The 21190-nt window shown below is 44.8% G+C and overlaps 2 protein-coding genes and 1 long non-coding RNA gene across 6 annotated transcripts in view; 2 read left to right on the top strand and 1 right to left on the bottom strand.

The window, feature by feature from the left end:
* Positions 1-21190, top strand: part of LOC142472072 (histo-blood group ABO system transferase-like) — a 178775-nt gene that overhangs the window by 55762 nt on the left and 101823 nt on the right. The gene's annotated exons all lie outside the window — the stretch shown is intronic.
* The window catches only part of LOC142472078 (uncharacterized), a 172124-nt gene that overhangs the window by 81161 nt on the left and 69773 nt on the right, over positions 1-21190 (bottom strand). The window lies entirely within an intron of this gene.
* LOC142472073 (histo-blood group ABO system transferase-like) overlaps positions 5400-21190 on the top strand; it is a 44739-nt gene continuing 28948 nt past the window's right edge. The window contains exon 1 of the mRNA XM_075578793.1: positions 5400-5507. Within this exon, the coding sequence (XP_075434908.1) occupies positions 5492-5507 (16 nt within the window). The 5' untranslated portion in view covers positions 5400-5491. The remainder of the gene's footprint in view (positions 5508-21190) is intronic.

The raw sequence follows: 21190 nt of genomic DNA, 5'->3' as shown, positions 1-21190 counted from the left end.
AGCTCGTAAGCCACAGGATTAACCGTCCTAACCACGGGAAAGGGACCGAGGAATTTGGGAGCAAGCTTCATGGTAGGAACCTTTAGTCGGATATTCCTGGAAGAAAGCCACACCCTGTCTCCTGGGGCGAACTCCGGCACTTGGCGTCGAAGGCGATCTGCCTGGAGTTTCTGTCTCCCTGTGGCCACCTTTAAGTTCTCCTGAATCTTGGACCATAAGACCTTCAGCCGGGAGACGCGCTTGTCCACCGCTGGTACCCCTGAGGATAGGGAGGAGAAGGGTAACCGAGAAGGATGAAATCCATAATTTATAAAGAATGGAGATTCTTGGGTAGAGTCATTGCGAAGAGAGTTCAGAGCAAACTCAGCCCAAGGGAGCAGATCCACCCAGTCCTCCTGTGTATCGGTTATAAAACATCGAAGGTACTGTTCCAGGTTTTGGTTGGCCCTCTCTGTCTGCCCATTGGTCTGGGGATGGTATCCTGAGGAGAACTGAAGTGAAATCCCCAATTTTCGGGAAAAGGCACGCCAAAATCTTGACACGAATTGAGACCCACGATCAGAGACAATGGTAGAAGGTACTCCGTGAAGACGAAAAATGTCCTGGATGAAAACATCCGCCAGCCTGGAGGAATTCGGAAGACCCCTGAAAGGAACAAGGTGCTTCTGTTTGGAAAAACGGTCAATGACCACAAGAATCGTATTTTTCCCTTTGGAGTCTAGAAGCTCTACAATGAAGTCCATAGAAATATGGTTCCAGGGACGGTCTGGAATGGGTAAAGGAAGAAGAAGCCCTGCAGGTCTGACCCGAGGTACTTTGTTGTGAGCGCAAGTGCTACATGCTTTGACAAACTCCTCCACATCTTTAGCCCTCTCTGGCCACCAGAAGGTACGTTGAACAAGGTCGTTGGTCTTCCGTATCCCAGGATGTCCTGCCGATTTAGAGGAATGACACCACTCGAGAACCTTTTTGCGGTGATGGGGTGCCATGTAGAGTCTTCCCTCCGGAACCTTGAGCCCCCCAGGAGTCTGTGATTGCTCGGATTGAATCTTGCCCATGATATCAAAGGAGTTAGCGGACAGGATACACCTAGAGGGAATAATAGACTCAAGCTGCTCTTCAGACCTGTCCTCCGCAAGGAACTGTCGAGATAGGGCGTCCGCCTTTAGATTCTTGGAGCCAGGAATGAAGGAGATGAGAAAATTAAATCGTGAAAAAAATAATGCCCAGCGAGCTTGTCGAGAGTTCAAACGACGTGCCCCTTCTAGGTAGAGAAGGTTCTTATGGTCCGTAAGAATGGTAATAGGTGTGTCAGTACCCTCTAAGAAGTGTCTCCACTCTTCTAAAGCCAATTTGATCGCCAAAAGCTCCCGGTTCCCGACATCATAATTCCGTTCTGCGGACGAAAATTTCTTCGAGAAGAAGGCACATGGGTGCAGTCTGGCTAAGGGAGATGTTCTCTGGGACAAACAGCCCCAGCCCCGATGTCCGATGCATCTACCTCCAAGGTAAATGGGAGTTTAGGATCTGGGTGGGTGAGGATGGGGGCAGACACAAAAGCCTTTTTAGCAGATCAAACGCCCCTATGGCGGTTTCAGACCATGAAGAAGGATCTGCACCTTTCTTAGTGAGAGCAGTTATGGGAGATACAGTAGAGGAAAAATTGCGGATGAAACGTCGATAATAGTTTGCAAAACCTAAAAAGCGTTGCACGGCTTTGAGAGTGGTCGGACGAGGCCAGTCCAAAATAGCCGTAAGTTTTTCTGGATCCATATTGAAACCGGAGTCCGAGATAACGTAACCCAAAAACGCCACCGATTTGAGGTGAAATTGACATTTCTCCAATTTCGCAAAGAGATGGTTCTCCCGAAGACGTAACAGCACTTGTTGAACGTGTTTGATGTGTTCTTGAGCGGATTTAGAAAAGATGAGGATGTCATCTAAGTAAACAATAAGAAATGTGTTAAGAATGTCCCGAAAAATCTCGTTGACAAAATCCTGGAAAACTGCTGGTGCGTTGCACAGACCGAACGGCATAACCAGGTATTCATAGTGGCCGTCATGGGTGTTAAAAGCAGTCTTCCACTCGTCCCCCTCTCGTATCCTTACTAAATTGTAGGCACCTCTTAGATCCAGTTTAGAAAAGATAGTTGCTCCCTGGAGGCGGTCGAAGAGTTCCGGAATCAAAGGCAGAGGGTAGCGATTCTTGCGTGTGATATTATTCAAACCCCGGTAGTCTATGCATGGACGGAGAGAACCGTCCTTCTTCTTGACAAAGAAGAAGCCTGCTCCAACAGGGGAGGAAGATTTTCTGATGAAACCCCTCTCTAAGTTTTCAGCGATGTAAGTGTTCATAGCCTTCGTCTCTGGGAGAGATAGAGGATAGGATCGTCCTCTGGGAAGCGGAGCCCCAGGAAGTAGATCAATGGGACAATCGAAGGAGCGGTGCGGGGGTAGCACCTCGGAACGTGCCTTGTCGAACACATCACGGAACTCCCAGTACACAGAAGGTAGAGAGTCGATCTTCTCTGGCAGGGTAGACAAGCCACCAATCCTCTGGGAAATCCTGGTACAGGTCTTGGCACACGCAGTGGACCACTGGATAGGTTCCTCATTCGTCCAATCGATGCGAGGGTTATGAAGTTGAAGCCAGGGAAGGCCCAAAATCAGGTCAGCAGAAGGAGAGTGGATCACATCGAGGGTAATGAACTCTGAATGGCCGTCGAAGAACTGCAGCAGGAGAGGCCCCGTCTGAAGCGTGATAAATGCCGGCTGTAGAGGTCGACTGTCAATGGCCTCCAGACCTACAGGCGTCCTCTTGTTGACAAGGGGATATACTGTTCCGTCTAATGAAAGTCTCATCGATGAAGTTGCCTGCGGAACTGGAATCAATGAATACCTCTGCTTGAGCGTGGAACCCCTCCCCAGACAGTGTTATAGGCAACATTATCCTGGTGTGGAGTACGTGACTGATGATAGGAGAAAGGGTAAGGATTCCCAACGAAACTCTCCGGGATCTCATTGGAGTTGGCGTTTCCCGGCTTGTGAGGACACTGGGGTAAAGTATGACTGGAATTGCCACAGTACATGCAGAGACCGGCATTGCGCCGACGTTGTTTCTCGCCAGGAGACAGCTTGTTACCTCCCAACTGCATTGGTTCAGGAATGTTCTCGGAAGGAGGAGCCGGAGGACTGAAAGAAGGAGCAAGATTTCTTGAAACCCGTTGACGGTAACGAGAACGTTCGTATCTTCGCTCCTGTAGACGCTGATCCACACGAACAGACAGAGTGATCAACTCCTCCAGATCAGTGGGACGATCCCACGCAGCGAGCTCATCCTTCAGGGATTCAGACAAACCCTGCCAAAATGCAGAAGATAGTGCTTCATTATTCCAACCTGTCTCAGCGGCAAGAGTGCGGAACTCCACAGCATACCCGGCGACAGTACGATCTCCCTGGGTTATGTGATGAAGAGAAGAGGCTGCCGTTAATTTCCGTGCAGGGGTGTCGAAGACTCTTCTGAACTCCTCGACGAAGAGATCGATGTCCTGTGTGAGAGGGCCCTGTTGTTCCCAGATGGGTGAAGCCCACGCCAGTGCCTGGTCGGTGAGAAGAGCCAGGATATAGCCAACCCTGGAAACTGAAGAGACAAAGCGAGAGGGAGAGAGACGAAATTGGATGAGGCATTGGTTAAGGAAGCCCCGACATCCTTGGGGGTCCCCAGCATAGTGTTTGGGGGGTGGAATACGAGGTTCCAGAGCAAACGGAGGTGTAGGAAATGGATTAGCAGGTGCAGAGGAAGCCACGGGTGAAGTTTGCCGAGTGAGTGCTCGAACTTGAACCGTAAGGGAGTGTACGCTTTGCTGCAACGTATCCATCCGCCTGTCCGCTTGTTCCAAATAAGTCTCTAGTCTGGTAAAAAGAGTAGTATGGGCATTTAAAGTGCGCTCCACCTCAGCGGGGTCCATGTTTGTTGGGCTGAGCATAATGTAAGGAAGTGCTCACCACAAACGAGACGGGACCGCGGTGCCGAGGTGGGAAAGGTTAGAACGCCACCCACAGCCACGAGGGCACGTCTTGAGAGTAGATTGGTCTGGGATTCCGGATCGGGGTAGGAGAGGTACGGTTGGTAGAGGGTGCCGTTTGCCAAGTCCGGGGTTAGAGAGAGGGACGTAATCGTTTACCATAAGCCAGGATCGGAATGCCAGAGGTGCGGAGAGTCGTGTAGCCGTATGCCAGGTTCGGGATGCCAGAGGTGCAGGAAGACGTAGCGGAAGCCGGTTCAGTACACGAGGAAGTCTGCAAAACAGAACTAGGGAGGCAGAGAGTGATGAGAACAACTGGTTCTATGCTCAGCCGACGAGTTAGTGAATCCGTAGGGTATATATAGGCAAGAGGGTCCAATGGCAGAGTAGTAAGGTAGGGGTGTGTGAATGGGCCAGGCTGAGACAGGGATAGGTCTAGATGAGTTCCTGGAGGAGGAGCTGTAGACGTCAGAAGAATTGGAGTATTGTATTGTGGCATTAGAAAAGGATACTGTGCCTTTAAGAGGCGGGTGCGCCTCCGTGTGGCCGCGCCTCCGTGTAGCAGCGCCTGTGGCTGCGTGCGCGGACCCACGCCCTGATCCGAGGGCAGAAGAAGGAAGCTGACATGCGCGCACGCGCATAGGAGCAACGGGACTCGGTGGTTTGCAGCAGGAGTCCATGTGAGCCGCGGGAGACCCAGACCGAGCTGCAGGTAAGTGAGGAGCACGCCATGAGCGGCGTGACTCCTGAATCCTCACAGAGGTCTAACCACACACCCTGGGGCAACTGCCCCCTTTACCCACAGCCTCTACCCCCAATAAACATTACAATGCAATTCAAACACCAATACACCCATTGATTGCCAGTGTGGTTACGTATGCTCTTTGTCACAGAAATTGTATTTGTGATGCGGATTTCAATGAAAAATCAAAGCACAATTTCATTGACAAAACGCAAAGACATTTGACTTAGCACCCCCCATTTTAGCTAGTTGCACTTCTATATTTATAGTAACTGTGAATTCCTCGTGTGTGTGTCTCTCTGTGTGTGTCTGTGTGTGTCGTATGTGGGTGTCTCCGTCTCCCAAGTGTGTGCTGCTTCTCCTGCGCATGCGCAGAGTGTCGGCAGCTGATGCGCCGAGTGTCGGTCGCTGATGCGCCAAGCGCCAGCCGCTGCTGCGTATGCGCTGCGCAGCCTCTTTTGCTCACAATAACGTCACTTCCGATACTGTACTTTCGTCTCCCAAGAACCACATTTGTGTCAGCTAAGAAGTTTCACTTCAAAAATTGTGCATGTTTTATTTGCAGGGTGCCAGGTGAGGTGAAACACAGTCACGTGGGAGGAGGAGGAACACACCTGCCTGCTTGGCACAGGTCTCAGACACCCACAAACATACAGAAACCGACCAGAAACCCTGTGTATTGAGCTCCTCATCCAGCCCGTGCTTGGAATAACAGCCAGCTGTTATGTTCACTAACAACTGTGAGTATCTTTGCTGATTCCTATACTGAGGGAGGGGGTTCACAGGGGTCAGAAAAATGTACTGCCAAGGGAAGGATGGAAGTGAAGAAAATAAATAAAAGAGGAAAATGAAAGGGGAGATGGAAAGAAAGAGGGGGCAGTTCAGCAGCATTAGGAAAAGACAATTGTATACATATTACAAACAGACATTTTGGGGAATTAGACGGAAATAGTTGTTGAACTTCAGATCAGTTTAATGTTTTGTGTAAAGACATAAAAACAAATTGAATTAAGCTCAGACGGGAATCAGCAAGGAAAAGCACAAGATACATAGATCTATAATAAATAAACGTATACATTTGTGTGTATAATATATAGTTTCACAACTAGGATATTTTATGAAGAACGCAGTGGAACTTTTTGAGATTTAAATATTTCTACATACATTGAATGTTAATAATGTGTTAGTTCTTATGAATCTTGCACTTTGTTTAATGTAAAATAATAAAAAAGAATCTATAATAACAGATTGAGAAAGTCGCCCTTTCTCCATAACATACGGTAGTGCTGGAGCCCTTTATACTGTAAGACCCCTAATGAGATGAGCAGAGGAGAGAGAATAGGGGGGAGAAGGATTGACTATTCATACAGTATATATTTCAACTTATTTGTTGACATTTGCAATACAAGTACAGAATACGTGAGATAGATAAAGAGAGAGAGAGGAAGGAAGAGAGAGCTGTTGAAGAGAGAGACTAGTAAAAGAGGAGCCTGACAGATTCGAAACAATGATTTCCCTTTCTGAATAATAACCTGAATGTACAGTAAATAACCAAAGAAAAGGTAGAAGTATTGGAAAAAAAGAAAGAAAAATAGTGCAACACAATTTAATTATAAAATACAGTCGAGCAAGGAGGCTCCAACACACTCACATGCTCCAGGATAAATAAAAGCATTTTAACCACTCTGGGTTCAGACGTTATGAAATGGACTGCAGTCAGCTGTTATACGTCCTCTGATTCCGCATTCGATCGGCGTCTGACGTCACGGACCGGCTCCCTCAGTTATCCAGCAGTGGCGGGAGGATCATCTGGCCCCGTGGTAGTCAGCGCAACACAAGATATCCAAGCGGGACGGCGCAGCAGCGAAACAGCTGATATCACAGCAGAGAGTCCATAGAAAGAACTGACTGCTTCAACAAGGTCTGAGCGCACAGGAAAACCCTACGCGTTTCATCCAAGGTAAGAAGTCCATACGTTGGATGAAACGCGTAGGGTTTTCCTGTGCGCTCAGACCTTGTTGAAGCAGTCAGTTCTTTCTATGGACTCTCTGCTGTGATATCAGCTGTTTCGCTGCTGCGCCGTCCCGCTTGGATATCTTGTGTTGCGCTGACTACCACGGGGCCAGATGATCCTCCCGCCACTGCTGGATAACTGAGGGAGCCGGTCCGTGACGTCAGACGCCGATCGAATGCGGAATCAGAGGACGTATAACAGCTGACTGCAGTCCATTTCATAACGTCTGAACCCAGAGTGGTTAAAATGCTTTTATTTATCCTGGAGCATGTGAGTGTGTTGGAGCCTCCTTGCTCGACTGTATTTTATAATTAAATTGTGTTGCACTATTTTTCTTTCTTTTTTTCTTTACATATGCTGCCCATTTGAGATTCCTTGTTTTATTTCCACCATGGAGAGGAAGTTTTTTGCGCTTTGTGTCCTCCTCCCGAAGTTACTTTGAGTGATTGCGAAATCTCTCACACCAGCTGCATCTCCTCTTGGTGATATTTATTTTGTTATTGTTTATATATATATGTATATTTAAGGTTTGAGCTTACTTTGCTTGCACCAGAAGTATTGGAAAGCAGAGAGAGGCAGAAGTATGCATAGGGAGGAGGCTTAGGCTGCGCTTATAGTGCCGGCAACGCAACAAAACAAATGTATTGCCGCTGCCGCGTGCGCTTATAGTAAGTGCGACGCGACGGAAGCGATGCGAACTTTTGAAGACGGTCAAATTTGATTTTTCAGAGGCTCTCGCCACATGTGACAGCCTCTGAACCAATCAAAGACCTGGTCGCCCGCGACGTCGCCAGAAAGCGAATTACAATTTTCGCTAGCGGCGACATTGACATCATCGGTCGCATCGCCATCACGCGCACTATAAGCGCGGCCTTATTTAGCACAGGCTGCAAAGTGCAAAACTAACGCAAAAAGGCACCAGATTTAGCAAAGAAAACTGGAATTTAAAGAGATTGCTTTCAATGGGATTTTTACTTTGCTAAATCCGTTTTGTGCAACTTGTTTTTCAGCTGAGAGACTGGGATAAACAAGGCAGAACAATGCTAACAATATACTGTATTTATGATAATTTTTTATAATGGTAATACAATATTTTCTTATATAGGGCTGCAGTGCATACAGTGCTGTACAGAGAATTTCAACCCCACAGAATTGATCATTTCCTTTTGGTGCCTGGAGCACAGAGAGTTAAAGTTAAATAAAGCTAAAGAGACACGTTGCAGGAAATTCAGCAAACTGGCAAACATTGTTTAGTGTTTCCAAGAAGAACATATAACAGGGTTCTTGTTATTAGTGCATTATTTTGCAAGCAGCTTCTCAGTATAGAAATTAAAAAAACAGGGTGGGGTTCATCCTCAGTGTGTGCTTAATGTAAAGTTGGCTGTCCTCCCTCAATAAGTAGTTACTGTAGAAAGAGAGACGCTCGCATCTGCTGTAGTTATTCTGCCAGGGGACGCACTCCTGTAGTCTTGTACAAAAACAAATCATGTTTCAGTCCCTGAAAAAGGTCTAAATAGGAATGGAAATGTTTGTTTTTTAGGACAGAACAGGAGTGCCGTTCTCCTTTCCCTCTACGCCGTTATCACAAGAAGTTTATAGAAACACGGCGCAAGTATTTTTGCTTGTTAAGATAGCAGTTTTTACGCTTTTAACACTTAAGTTGCTTAGTTCTCAACCCGGATGGTAAATCGAGGCTTCCTAAAATCAGGCTGAAGAAGAAATAAAACGAGTTTTCATGATTTCATCAAAAGCTTCTAAATAATTCAAAATTACTTCAAAATTAAGTCAAAAAGAAAGTTTGCGTTTCCGTCATACTATAATATAGTTTCAATTCTTTCAAATACATTTCTAAGGGACAGGAGAATTAAATATTAAGCCATCATACAGATATCCACTTATATTTACCATGATCAATGCATATTATTTCAGCATATACCGTAAAGTGTATGGAAATGAACGTTAACTGATCTTTTGTACTTTTAACCACTACCAGAGAGATTAAAGTGTTAGAAATAGCGCTGTGTACATTGCATGAGCTATGCAATAATATATATATGTGTATGTAAATTCTATATTATCAATTTTCAATCTTTTAACAATTGACATACATAATACAGTGTAGCCAGGTCCCCTTTGGCTCCCCAGTCCCCCATTTCTCCCTCCCCTACCTGCGCCATGGATGCGGATGGCGACTGGATGGCCGCCGTCTCCCTTTGCAGAGCGCCGCCATGTTTAATGTACTCGCGCATGCGCAGAGGCTTACAACCCAGCGGCCATGTTGAGGTTGGCGCGAGGTTGCGCACGAGCAGCAAGCGCAGGAGGACCCGTGGCGGCCATTACATGTTTGCGCATATGCAGCAGAGCGGCAGCGGCCATTACAAACTCGCGCATGCGCAGCAGACATAGCGCACGTGGCCCCAATGATAAAGAGCTCCACAGGAGACTACAAGACCCAGCAGCCACTGGGGCTGCCATACATGTGATCCTCAGCAGCCAATCGCGTGGTAGGGCTTCCCCTGAGTAGAAAAATACATTTCGCGCGCTGAGGCTTGCAGATCAGTTGGAGCTGGGACACAGAGAGGGGAGGGTGTGTATGTGCAGGGAGTGATAGAAGAAACGGCGGTGCAACTGCTGCAGCTGAAGACAAATAGTAACTCAAAAACTGCACTGCCAAGATCTAGGTGCAAAAATGTATTATAGGCACATTAAAAACAGCCAAAAAGGTCACTCTGACGCGTTTCACGTGGTATCCCACGCTTTATCAAAGAGAAAGTAATACAACCGATCGCATACTTAAATACCCATAATTCTCTCTCCTCCCCTGTGACGCTGCATTACTAAAGCCAATCGGAAGCGTCACACCCCCATTGCTAGTGTGGGGCACGTAAGCCCGAGACATAGCCAGCTGAGCTGCACTGTTTGATTGTAAGGGAGGTGGAATATCCTCCCAGCTATGACGCGACGGCCCGTCTGGCCAATCAACTGCCTGATAGGACGGGTGATCGTGAAAAGTAAATAAGCAGATTTTCAGGGCATATAATCGGAAGAGAGAGATAATGGGTATATTACTCAATAACATAAAACATACTGGGTCAAAGTTTCATGTACATAATTCATTTATGCATATCATTGTAATTGAGGAAAAAATGACCCACATGATAATGTTTAGAAAAGTTAAAACCACTATCAACACTATAGTGAAAAGAATAAAAACACACACAATTGCTGTAGAAATACCCTCACAATACACAAAATATACACTTAGAGTCTTCAATGGTTAAACCACATTAATATTACCAAATTCTTAATAAAAATAAGAAAGACTTTTCATTTGTTTGCCTGAATTATCCAAGCCGTTGCATGGTAACAGGACATTGTTGCACAGAACCGAAATGATAATGCAGTAATATGATATCCATACATTACTATGGTGACTATTGGTGTTGATGATAAAGATAAAAACATTCCTATCCAGAGGCACCATGTAATAAACACTTATTAGATTTGTCGTTTTTGTTGGCAAGCATTCAACTCGATCACTAAAACATAACATATATAGATATATGCAATCTTTGTATTTATAAATATTTGCACATTTATTGCAATTCATTACAAAAAATGTTGCAATTCCCAGTCCACATTGATTCCATGGGGGACCATGGTATTCAATGAGAACATCCAATACATTTCTCTTTTGTTTAAAATCTTTAATCTGTCACCACCTCGCTTTAATACTTCAATATGCTCAATTGACAAAAATTTGAAATTTGAAAGTCCACCCTGGTGACATTCTACAAAATGTCTTGACACTGGATGTTGTATGTCTTTAATTCTAATAAACCTAACATGTTCCATTATTCATTGTCTTAATGGTCTTATTGTTTTACCAATGTATCCCTTAGAGCATTTGCACCAGATATAGTAACAGGATGATCAACAGTCTCTCAGTCTTTAGATGATCAGATAGGACTTCGTTCATGGGAAGTGGAACATGAAATGAAAAAAGAGATATTTAGTGCAACACAGCTTTAACAAATTACACAGACATAAATTTGCAAACTGTCTGACAATGATGACAAGACAGACAGACACACCAAGACAGATAAACACAAAGCAAAGCTAATGATAAAAATTAGTTTAATATAACTAAGTAAGTAAAAATGTTGACAAAATCTGGAACGCCGCTCCGGTCGGTTAAAACCTGAATAACACTCACAGGACGGCAGATGGTTAATGGCAGTGAACTGGCAGTGAACTGGTGTGGACTGTTCTCCACGTGTAGAGGGTCCGCAGAGTGCCCTGGAAGCCGTGCGATCCTTCTGTGTCTCCACGCGTTACGTGTGAGAGGAAGTGTGTTTAGACACATGTAACGCGTAGGGCCATTTTATTGAGTTTGGACACTTTTTTTGGATAAGCAGTACAAGTGCTGAGTGCTGTGGCTTAGTGATAGAGGGACATTGAGGCACGGATTGCGGTTTCCTTTGGCTTCGTTGGAGATTTGCCAGGCCTTGACGCCACATCCGGTGACGTCACTACCGGTTCCAGCACACGACGGAGACGCCATTTCCGGTTCTTGCCAACCAGGAGACACAGAAGGATCGCACGGCTTCCAGGGCACTCTGCGGACCCTCTACACGTGGAGAACAGTCCACACCAGTTCACTGCCATTAACCATCTGCCATCCTGTGAGTGTTATTCAGGTTTTAACCGACCGGAGCGGCGTTCCAGATTTTGTCCAACATTTTTACTTACTTAGTTATATTAAACTAATTTTTATCATTAGCTTTGCTTTGTGTTTATCTGTCTTGGTGTGTCTGTCTGTCTTGTCATCATTGTCAGCCAGTCTGCAAATTTATGTCTGTGTAATTTGTTAAAGCTGTGTTGCACTAAATATCTCTTTTTTCATTTCATGTTCCACTTCCCATGAACGAAGTCTTATCTGATCATCTAAAGACTGAGAGACTGTTGATCATCCTGGGACATGAGCTATCTCTACTGGATATCCAGGATTCCACTATTTGGACTCATTAGGCGCCGGTATCCCTTTTTGTTTTATGCTGTTTATTCTGATTGTACCATCAGTTCACCATCAGGCTGCCTTTCTACCACTAGGGCTCACCCTCAAAGCAGGGTATATTGTCTAATTCCCATTAGCGCTACTATACATCACCTTTTCTTTTTCTTCACCAGATATAGTAAATTACAAACTGTGTATTACAATTTATAAAAGACCTGATCACATAAGGTTTCTTCATTTTCTTAACCTCAACATTTTTAGTTGGACAGGCATATTTACAGATCCTGCATTTACCACATCTGATAAAACCTTTAGTTTTTATAAGTGATGTTTCTGGAACATTGGATGAAAAGAGACTGGGGGACAGATAATTTGCAAGAGTTTTAGCTTTTGTGAAAACTGTCTTTGGACCCTGTTCTATGAATGGAATAAGGTCATTGTCAAGTTTTAAAATGTTCCAATGTCTACGTATGATGTTTTTTACTTGTTGTGCCTGATTGCTAAATTTTGTTATAAAGAACGGAGATTCAGAGTCATTCGAAGGGTTGTTCTTTTTAATAAAATTTCCCCTTGACTTCTTTTTGGATGATTTAACTCCGCAAGTAGCAATAAGACAATCTCGATTTAATTGAAAAGCATTGTCAAATGCATTTTTAACAGTCAATTCATCGTATCCTCGCTCCCTAAACCTCTTTGTCAGGTTCCTGGAATGGTAAATGAATGTCTCATCTGAAGAACATATTCTTCTTAGTCTCATGAATTGGCTTTTTGGTATACCTTTTACTAATGGCCTGGGATGACTGCTGTCAAATCTCAAAAAAGTATTTTGTGAATTGATCTTCCTGAACACCTCCATTTGGATGGTGCAGGATAGATCAATATATAAATGAACATCTAAATAATTGATATTTGTGTGGTGACTGTCAAATGTGAAATTTAAATTAAATTGGTTTGTATTTAGTATATCAATGAATGTACCTAACATATCAATAGTACCGTCCCAAATCAGGATCAGGTCATCGGTATACCTTTTAAAGAAAATTATGTGATTTCTAAATATATTGTTACTACCATAAATGTGAGTGCTCTCCCAAAAACCCATAAATAAATTTGCATAAGATGGGGCAAAAGAAGTCCCCATTGCAGTGCCCCGTGATTGAAGAAAAAAGTGATTGTCAAACATAAAATAATTGTGATTTAATAAAAATTTCATAGAGTCTAACAAGAAAATTTGTTGTGCTCCCGATAAATCTGATTTGTGTAAATAATATTGCACAGCAGTCATCCCCTGGTCATGATCAATGATGCTATATAGAGACAAGACATCCATTGTTACCCAACGGTAAGATTTTGACCATTGGATTTCCTTAAGTAATATGATTAAGTATGCTGTGTCTCTGATGTATGAGGCTAGAAGCCTGACCAGAGGTTGCAAGAACGAGTCAACGTACCGAGAAAGACCATCTCCCAAAGATCCAATACTGGAGACTATAGGACGCCCCGGAGGGTTCTCCAGTGATTTGTGGATCTTTGGGAGATGGTGAAATATCGGCACGATGGGACATGGAGTTAACAAAAATTCATATTCATTCTTGTCTACCACTTGCAAAATTCTTCCTAATTCCAATAGCTCAACCAATTCTCTCCTAAATGAAACTGTAGGATTGCATGGTAACCTGGAATATGAGACAGTGTCATTAAGTTGACGTAGAGCTTCCATTTCATAAGACTGTGTTGATTGGACAATAATGGCACCCCCTTTGTCTGCGTTCTTGATTATGAGTGATTTATTTTTTTGTAAATCACTCAGTTGTTTGCGTTCTGATGGAGAGAGATTAACAGTGTGTGTTCCAACTGACACACCTTTTGATAATATATTTAAGGCCCTCTTCACCAATCTTTCAAACGTACACAAGTGGGGGCCCTACACAAAATTGGGACAGAATAAAGACTTCTTTTTAAACCCAGTATGGACATTATCCAGAAAAGAGAACAAATCAACATCAATAATCTCATCAGACAGTTCATCTTGTTCCGCAATTAAACTGTCTAAATCATGAATAACACTTATTTCTTTGAAAGAAAATATATTGTCTTGGTTGCTAACCAAAGGAGATGTAGCCACATCTGGAGTGGTATTTGAAGACTAGACATTCACAGTATCCACTTTTTTTGCAAAATTTTTTTTCAATGATAACTTTCTTGTAAATTTTTGAAGGTCTATGACCATATCAAACAAAGAAAAATTTGCATCAGGGACAAAATTAAGGCCTCTATTTAATAAAGTGAGCTGGTCAACACTCAAATCCACTCCAGAGATGTTAATAACATTATTAATTTCTCCATCTAAAATTTCTTTCTTTTCTCTTTCCTTCCATAATCGTTTCCATTTCTGGGATCTTCTCGTCCTTCTGTGCGTTTGCCGTTTTTTGACTGTGTAAACATTGATGTATATGGATTGTCTCGAATTATAATAGAACCGAGTGCCTGATCTTCTCCCCTGGCGGAACTCGTGGATGCTCTTGATTCCTCTGAGAAGGTGACTCCATGACCTCTGAAGTCAAGATCTGAGGCATCTGAGTCCATACTTGATGCATCATTTTGTTTTTTCAGAATGGATTTTGCGGGCGTCTGTGTTGTATTTCTTGATTGGTTTCCTTTATAGTTTGTTTTCTTTTTGTAACGTTGACCTCCCTTAGTAGGGGTCGAAGTTGGTCTTTGCCACGTATAGATCTGATTACGTTCATAATCCATTTTGTCCCTTTGAAACTTGGATTGTTTCTTTGCAATAATGATTTTATCCACATTTTTAATATTAACTAGGAGTTTTTCATTATTGGTTGGAAAAGTTTCCATAAATTCAAATTCATGGAGTTTGGCTCTTAAAGATGAAATATCTTTTCCTACAGCAAATCTCTGTTGCATTTTAACATCTATAATGAGTTGCATTAGACGATTAGAACAGTCATCCAAAACCTTGCGCCAACTCTCTTCAAACTCTTTAGTAATAAAACCAAAAGTGGGTGCCTTTTTGACTGAGGCCACGTGGGATTCTTTTCACGCTTTTGTAGTTTTCCAATGAGGTAATGTCCCACCATAACCTCAGATCATATGTTAACAAGTTCTCCAACTGGAAAAAATAAGTGGCTAAATCCGCGGAATCATTGCAAGGGATTGCACCAGACCCATCAAAAACATATTCTGCTTGTCTTATTCTATTAGTGATGTCTTCATTAATATATGTATAAGATTTAAGCACTATGGGTACATCATCCATTTCCTCCATAACAAACAATGTCCTGTAATCACAATGTCCAATATTGAGTTGATAAAGGAAAAAATGTATATATGGTAATCTTGTTCCAAAAATAAAAATAAAAAATAATAACAATTTATTATCCACCTTGGTGAAAAAATAAAAATAAAAAATGAAAAAATGAAAAAAGGATTGTGAGGGTAAAAGTGCCACTATAATCTTTGTTAAAGCACCTAGTCTTGCAGTGTGGTTACCATAAGCATTGAATCATGTCCACTCCGGAGCCCTCACTTGGTCAATGTATACAAAAGAGAAAGACGAGGGGAGTGCCCCCTCTTGTGATGCTAACCAGGAGCAGACTATGCTTTGATATGATTTATCAACATCTTCATTGCAAAAGACAGTTCATGAGACTCAGGAATCCAAATGTCCAATGTAATACAACACACTACCATATCATGCCACTAGCCTATATAGGTATATCTTATGTGGTCATCTGGGTATTGTGCAGGACTGATCACATAAATGAAGTAAGGTAAGTTACTCACTGCTGACCTTGGGGGATTTCCTGGTCCTGTCGGCGTGCTCCTACCCAGGAGTATCTGCAGAAAGTGATAGAAGAAACGGCGGTGCAACTGCTGCAGCTGAAGACAAATAGTAACTCAAACAAATGAAAAGTCTTTCTTATTTTTATTAAGAACTAGCTGAGAGACCCGGCGTTGCCCGGGATGTGAAGTGTGAATAAGTATGTGTAAATGTTGTATTTGAAAGTTGTAATGTCATGTAAATGTTATGTAATATTATTGAAAATTGTGTTTTTAAAGCAACAGCAGTAGAAAGAACATGTATATGAGGGCAATTTAGCGAAGTGTATGTTATTTGTTACGGTTGTTAGTTTATAAAATGTGTTGATTGGAAAGGCTTGTTGAAATATGGTTCTGTCCATTGTTGAGAGTAGTGTATTTAATGTCATGTTGAAGTGTGTGTTGGGAAAATTGTTGTTAAGAAAAGAATAGTGCAGTGCATTGAGGGTGTTTGTGGTTTGTTTAAGTTGGTATGACAATATTGATAGGTGATGGAAATTAACCAAAGTGTATGTTCATTGTAAGGCTTGTTTGTAAACCACATTTTTGGTTGTTCCATTTGGAGCAAAGATGTACAATTGTTGGGGGGATCCAACTCTAGAGCACGCAACATATAACTGGCCATGGGAGAAACATGGTGATTGTAAGTTGATACCAGTGCACTTGATGGACTGTCCTTGTGCTTTGTTAATGGTGATAGCAAAAGCTAGTTTGATGGGGAACTGTAGCCGTTTGAAAGTAAAAGGCATGTCTGTTGGAATGAGTGGAATGCGGGGGATGAAGGCATCTTGGCCTTTGGCGTTGCCAGTTAAGATAGTAGCTTCAATTAGGTTGGGCATCAATGTTTTGATGCACGGTCTGGTTCCATTACAAAGGTTAGGTGTGTGTAGGTTTCGAAGTAGCATGATGGGTGATCCAACTTTCAGCCGGAGGTGATGTGGTGGCATTCCCGATGGTTCCAGGGAGTGTAGGAATTCTGGTGGATAGTTGACGGCTTCATCGGTATCCACAACTGTATCGATTGAGTTGTATTGAGTAATTGTGTTTGGAAAAATGTCTTGAATCTGATGATTTAGGTCAGGGGAGCGCAAACTTTTTGTGCTGCGCCCCCCTGTCACTCTGCCCCGGCTCTCGCGCCCCCCTGCCTACCTTCTTTCGCGTCAGATGACGCTGCGTGGGCGTGTGACGTCAGGTCACATGGTGCCGCGGCGTCTATTGACGCCGCGTTGCCATGGCGACGCAACACAGACGGCTGAATCCCGGTAAGTAAATAGTTGCAGGGGCCTCACGCGATCCCCCGGCATTTAATTTAAATGCCTGGGGGAAGAGCGCGGGGCCTCTGCAACTGCCCGCGCCCCCCACTTTGCGCACCGCTGATTTAGGTCATTGACAGAAGTATTTTTGGCAGCAAGGATGGCTCTTTCACAGAGCCACTGGTGGTTTGTGTAATTCTGTAAGAGATTTGGATAGACGTGATGTATGAGATCTTCAAGTGATGTCATCATGTTACAAAAATTTGTTGTAAAAGCAATTTCACCTGATGTCAAGTCAGTAGGTAAAGTACCTTCACCAATTTGAAGAAGGGTGTGTGCAAAAAGTTGTTCATTTGAGTTGCCGAGAAGTTGGACTCGCATATTGGTTGTTAATGGGAAATGTTTGACATGTCGCCATAAAATAGAGGATTTGAGGCATGCATGAAGTTCGTCTGCTGGTATGGATCGTGGTATGACTGGAAGGGTTTGTCTGAAATCACCAGCTAAAAGAATGACAGCGCCACCCATTATTTGTTTATTGTTACGCAAGTCTTGCAAGGTTCTATTAAGGGCTTCAAGTGATTTTTTATGCGCCATGGTACATTCATCCCAAACAATAAGTTTGCAAATTTGAAGAACACGTGCTTGGCCAGATGTTTTTGTAATATTACAGGTTGGGTTTTCTTCATGAGCAATGTTTAACGGTAATTTAAGAGCTGAGTGCACAGTTCTTCCTCCATCCATAAGTGTGGCTGCAATGCCAGATGATGCTAGTGCAAGTGCAACATGATTGTGCATTCTGATTTCTGCAAGGAGTAAATTTATTAGAAATGTTTTGCCTGTTCCACCTGGAGCATCAAGAAATAGAAACGTGCTAATTAGCATTCTGTTGAGTTTAGTGTGTGTGTTAGCATGGTGAAGGTCAGGTGTGTTTCCATCGGAGAGGGTGTTGTGGGGGTAGGGGATTGTTGAGTTGTTATTGTGTGTGGCATATCATCCCAGGAGGTTTTGGTGTGTGTGGATGATGGCGTGTTGTGTGGGTGAGTGTTGTGTGGATGTGTGTGAGTGGTGGTGAGATGAGTGTTTTTGTGCAATAAATGAGACAGACGGATACATTTTCATTGTTTTTCAAATAACTGTTATTTAAACGAAAAGCTGAGTTCCTGTGGTAGGTGTCTTGGCAGCGGAGGGTGTGTGTTGGTGTATAGGTTTGGGTGGGTGGGGTGTTGATGTGCAAGGGGAGTAGTTGGTCAGACGTGTAAATTTGCATTGTATTGAGTGTAGTGTGTGTGGCAGCATGGTGAATGGGAGGTTTTTTTCCCAGTGGATTGGGTGTGTTGGGGTGTTTAGCGCTGGTTGTGTTGTGGGGGGTAAGTAGTGGTGTGTTGAAGTGTTGTTTTGTGTGTCTTATCAGCACAGGAGGTTTGTGTGTGTGAGGGCGTGGGTGAGGGCGTGTGGCGTGGCTGACTGCGTGTGTTTGCGAGTATGTCTGAGGAAGTGTGTGTGTTGTGGATGATGGTATGTGGCGTGCCTGAGGGCATGTGTGTGTGTGGCGTGGCTGAGGGCATGTGTGTGTGTATGGCGCGTGTCTGTGGGCGTGTCTGAGGGCGTGTGTGTGAGGTGGGTGATGGCGTGTGTGTTTTAATGTTGTGTGTGTTTGTTTGTGAGTGTAGTGTGAATGTTGGTTGTGTGTGGGTGAATAGTGTGTGTATGTAGTTTGTTGTTGTGTGTGATTGTTGCTTGTGTGGTGTGGGTATGTAGTTTGTTTTTGTGTTGTGTGTGATTGTTGCTTGTGTGGTGTGGGTGTGTAAGTGTGGTGTGGGTGGGTGAGTGTGTGTGTGAGTGTGTGGGTGAGTGAGTGTGGGATGTGTTAGTGAGTGTGCGGTGTGTGAGCGTTGTGTGGGTGAGTGAGAGTTGTGAGTGTGGGTGAGTGTTGGGTATGTGAGTGTTGGGTGGGTGTGTGATTGAGTGTTATGTGTCACTGTTGGTTGTGTGTTGGCTGTGTGTGTGTATGTGTGAGTGTTGCGTGTTTGTGGGTGTGTGTGTGTATGTTGTAGTATTGTTTGTGTGGTAGGTGTAGTATTGGTTGTGTGTGTTTTGTGTAGTGTTTGTTGTGTGTGGGTGAGTGTTGTGTGTGTATGTGATGAGTGTTTGTTCCCCAAATGAGAGATACTGTGAAAGTAGTATGGTGTTAAAATATTTCTTTTTTTAAACAAACAACCGACTGGCTGTGTGAGGTGTGTTGGGAGCGGAGGGGGGGTGTTGGTGTGCCTGTTTGTGGGTTGTTTTGTCGTTGTAGGGGAGTGGTGGTGTGGTGGTTGAGGTGCAAGTGTATGTTGGTCATAAAAGTGCTAATTAGCATTATTTTGAGTTTAGTGTGTGTGTTAGCATGGTGAAGGTCAGGTGTGTTTCCATCGGACAGGGTGTTGTGGGGGTAGGGGATTGTTGAGTAGTTATTGTGTGTGGCATATCATCCCAGGAGGTTTTGGTGTGTGTGTGTGTATGAGGGCATGTTGTGTGGGTGAGTGTTGTGTGGATGTGTGTGAGTGGTGGTGAGATGAGTGTTTGTGCAATAAATGAGACAGACGGATACATTTTCATTGTTTTTCAAATCACTTTTATTTAAACGAAGAGCTGAGTTCCTGTGGTAGGTGTCTTGGCAGCGGAGGGTGTGTGTTGGTGTATAGGTTTGGGGAGGGTGGGGTGTTGATGTGCAAGGGGAGTAGTTGGTCAGACGTGTAAATTTGCATTGTATTGAGTGTAGTGTGTTTGTCAGCATGGTGAATGGGAGTTTTTTTTCCCAGTGGATTGGGTGTGTTGGGGTGTTTAGCGCTGGTTGTGTTGTGGGGGGTAGGTAGTGGTGTGTTGAAGTGTTGTTTTGTGTGTCGTATCAGCACAGGAGGTTTGTGTGCGTGTGTGAGGGTGTGTTGCGTGGGTGAGGGCGTGTGGCGTGGCTGACTGCATGTGGGCGAGGGTGTGTTTGTGCGTGTGTGTGTTTTTGTGGCTGAGGGTGTGTGGCTGAGGGGGTGTGGCATGTGTGAGTGCGTTTGTGTGCGTGCGTGTGTGAGGGCGTGTGTGTGCTGTTAGTTGTGTGTGTGATTGTTGTTTGTGTGTGTGTTTGTGGGTGTTGTGGGCTCCGGAGGAGCTTTGTGCGTTTTCCGGTGCCGATGTAAGTATAAGACTGGTTTTGGGGGGGGGATATTTGGGGGGGGGGGTCATGGTGTGTGTGGGTGTTGTGGGCTCCGGAGTAGCTGCGTGCGTTGTCGGGTGGTTATGTAAGTATGATAGTGGTCTCGTGAGGGGGGGGGAAGTTAATGGTGTGTGTGTGTGGTTTTTGCGGCCTCCGGAGGAGTTGCGTGCGTTGGCTGTTCGGGTGGGGGGGTGAGGGGCTGCGGAGGAGCAGCGTGCATTGGCTGTTCGGGTGGGGGGGGGGGGGTGAGGGGCTGCGGAGGAGTAGCGTGCGTTTGCTGTTCGGGTGGGGGGGGTGAGGGGCTGCGGAGGAGCAGCGTGCGTTGGCTGTTCGGGTGGGGGGGGGGGTGAGGGGCTGCGGAGGAGCAGCGTGCGTTGGCTGTTCGGGTGGGGTAGGGGTGAGGGGCTGCGGTAGCGGGAGAGCTGTGGCGTGCGTTCATGGTGTGCATGAGGTTGTGTGGTTTTTGCGGCCTCCGGAGGAGCAGCGTGCGTTGGCTGTTCGGGTGGGGGTGGGGGTGAAGGGCTGCGATAGCGGGAGAGCTGTGGCGTGCGTTCGTGGTGTGCATGAGGTTGGGGGGGGGGTGGTGGTCGAGGGGGGTGTTTTTAAGAGGCATTGTCCGTCGGTATGCGCTGCGTGTTCGTGCGGTGTGTGGAGGTGATCGTGCGGTGTTGTGTAAGCGTGTGTAATGTTGGAGTGCTGAAAGCAATGTTTATATAGTTCAGATTCTGTACCTGATCTGTGGTAGCAGGCGGTGAGGGTTTTGTGGGTTGAGAGGTGGCCCCAGAGCAGTGAGGATTCGTTGCTTTAAAGCGTGGTCCCAGAGCAGTGAGGATTAGGTGCTGTGTAGCGTTTCCAAATCTCCCAGAGCAGTGAGTGTTAGGTGCTTTGAAGCGTTCCCAAAGGTCAGTGAGGGGTGGGACAGTGTGGCAGTGGTGTTGGCCGCAGGCCAATGAGTCAGTGAGGGGTGGGACAGTGTGTCAGTGGTGTTGGCCGCAGGCCAATGAGTCAGTGAGGGGTGGGACATTGTGTCAGTGGTGTTGGCCGCAGGCCAATGAGAGGTGTGTGGGGGCGGGCATGGCCTGAGGCTGAGTGACAGGCCAACGGTGCAA

This window comes from Ascaphus truei, chromosome 21 (genome assembly GCF_040206685.1).
Source record: "Ascaphus truei isolate aAscTru1 chromosome 21, aAscTru1.hap1, whole genome shotgun sequence".
Classification (NCBI taxonomy): Eukaryota; Metazoa; Chordata; class Amphibia; order Anura; family Ascaphidae; genus Ascaphus; species Ascaphus truei.
The sequence above is the reverse complement of the archived record's forward strand: the minus strand, read 5'-3'. Positions and strand labels throughout refer to the sequence as shown.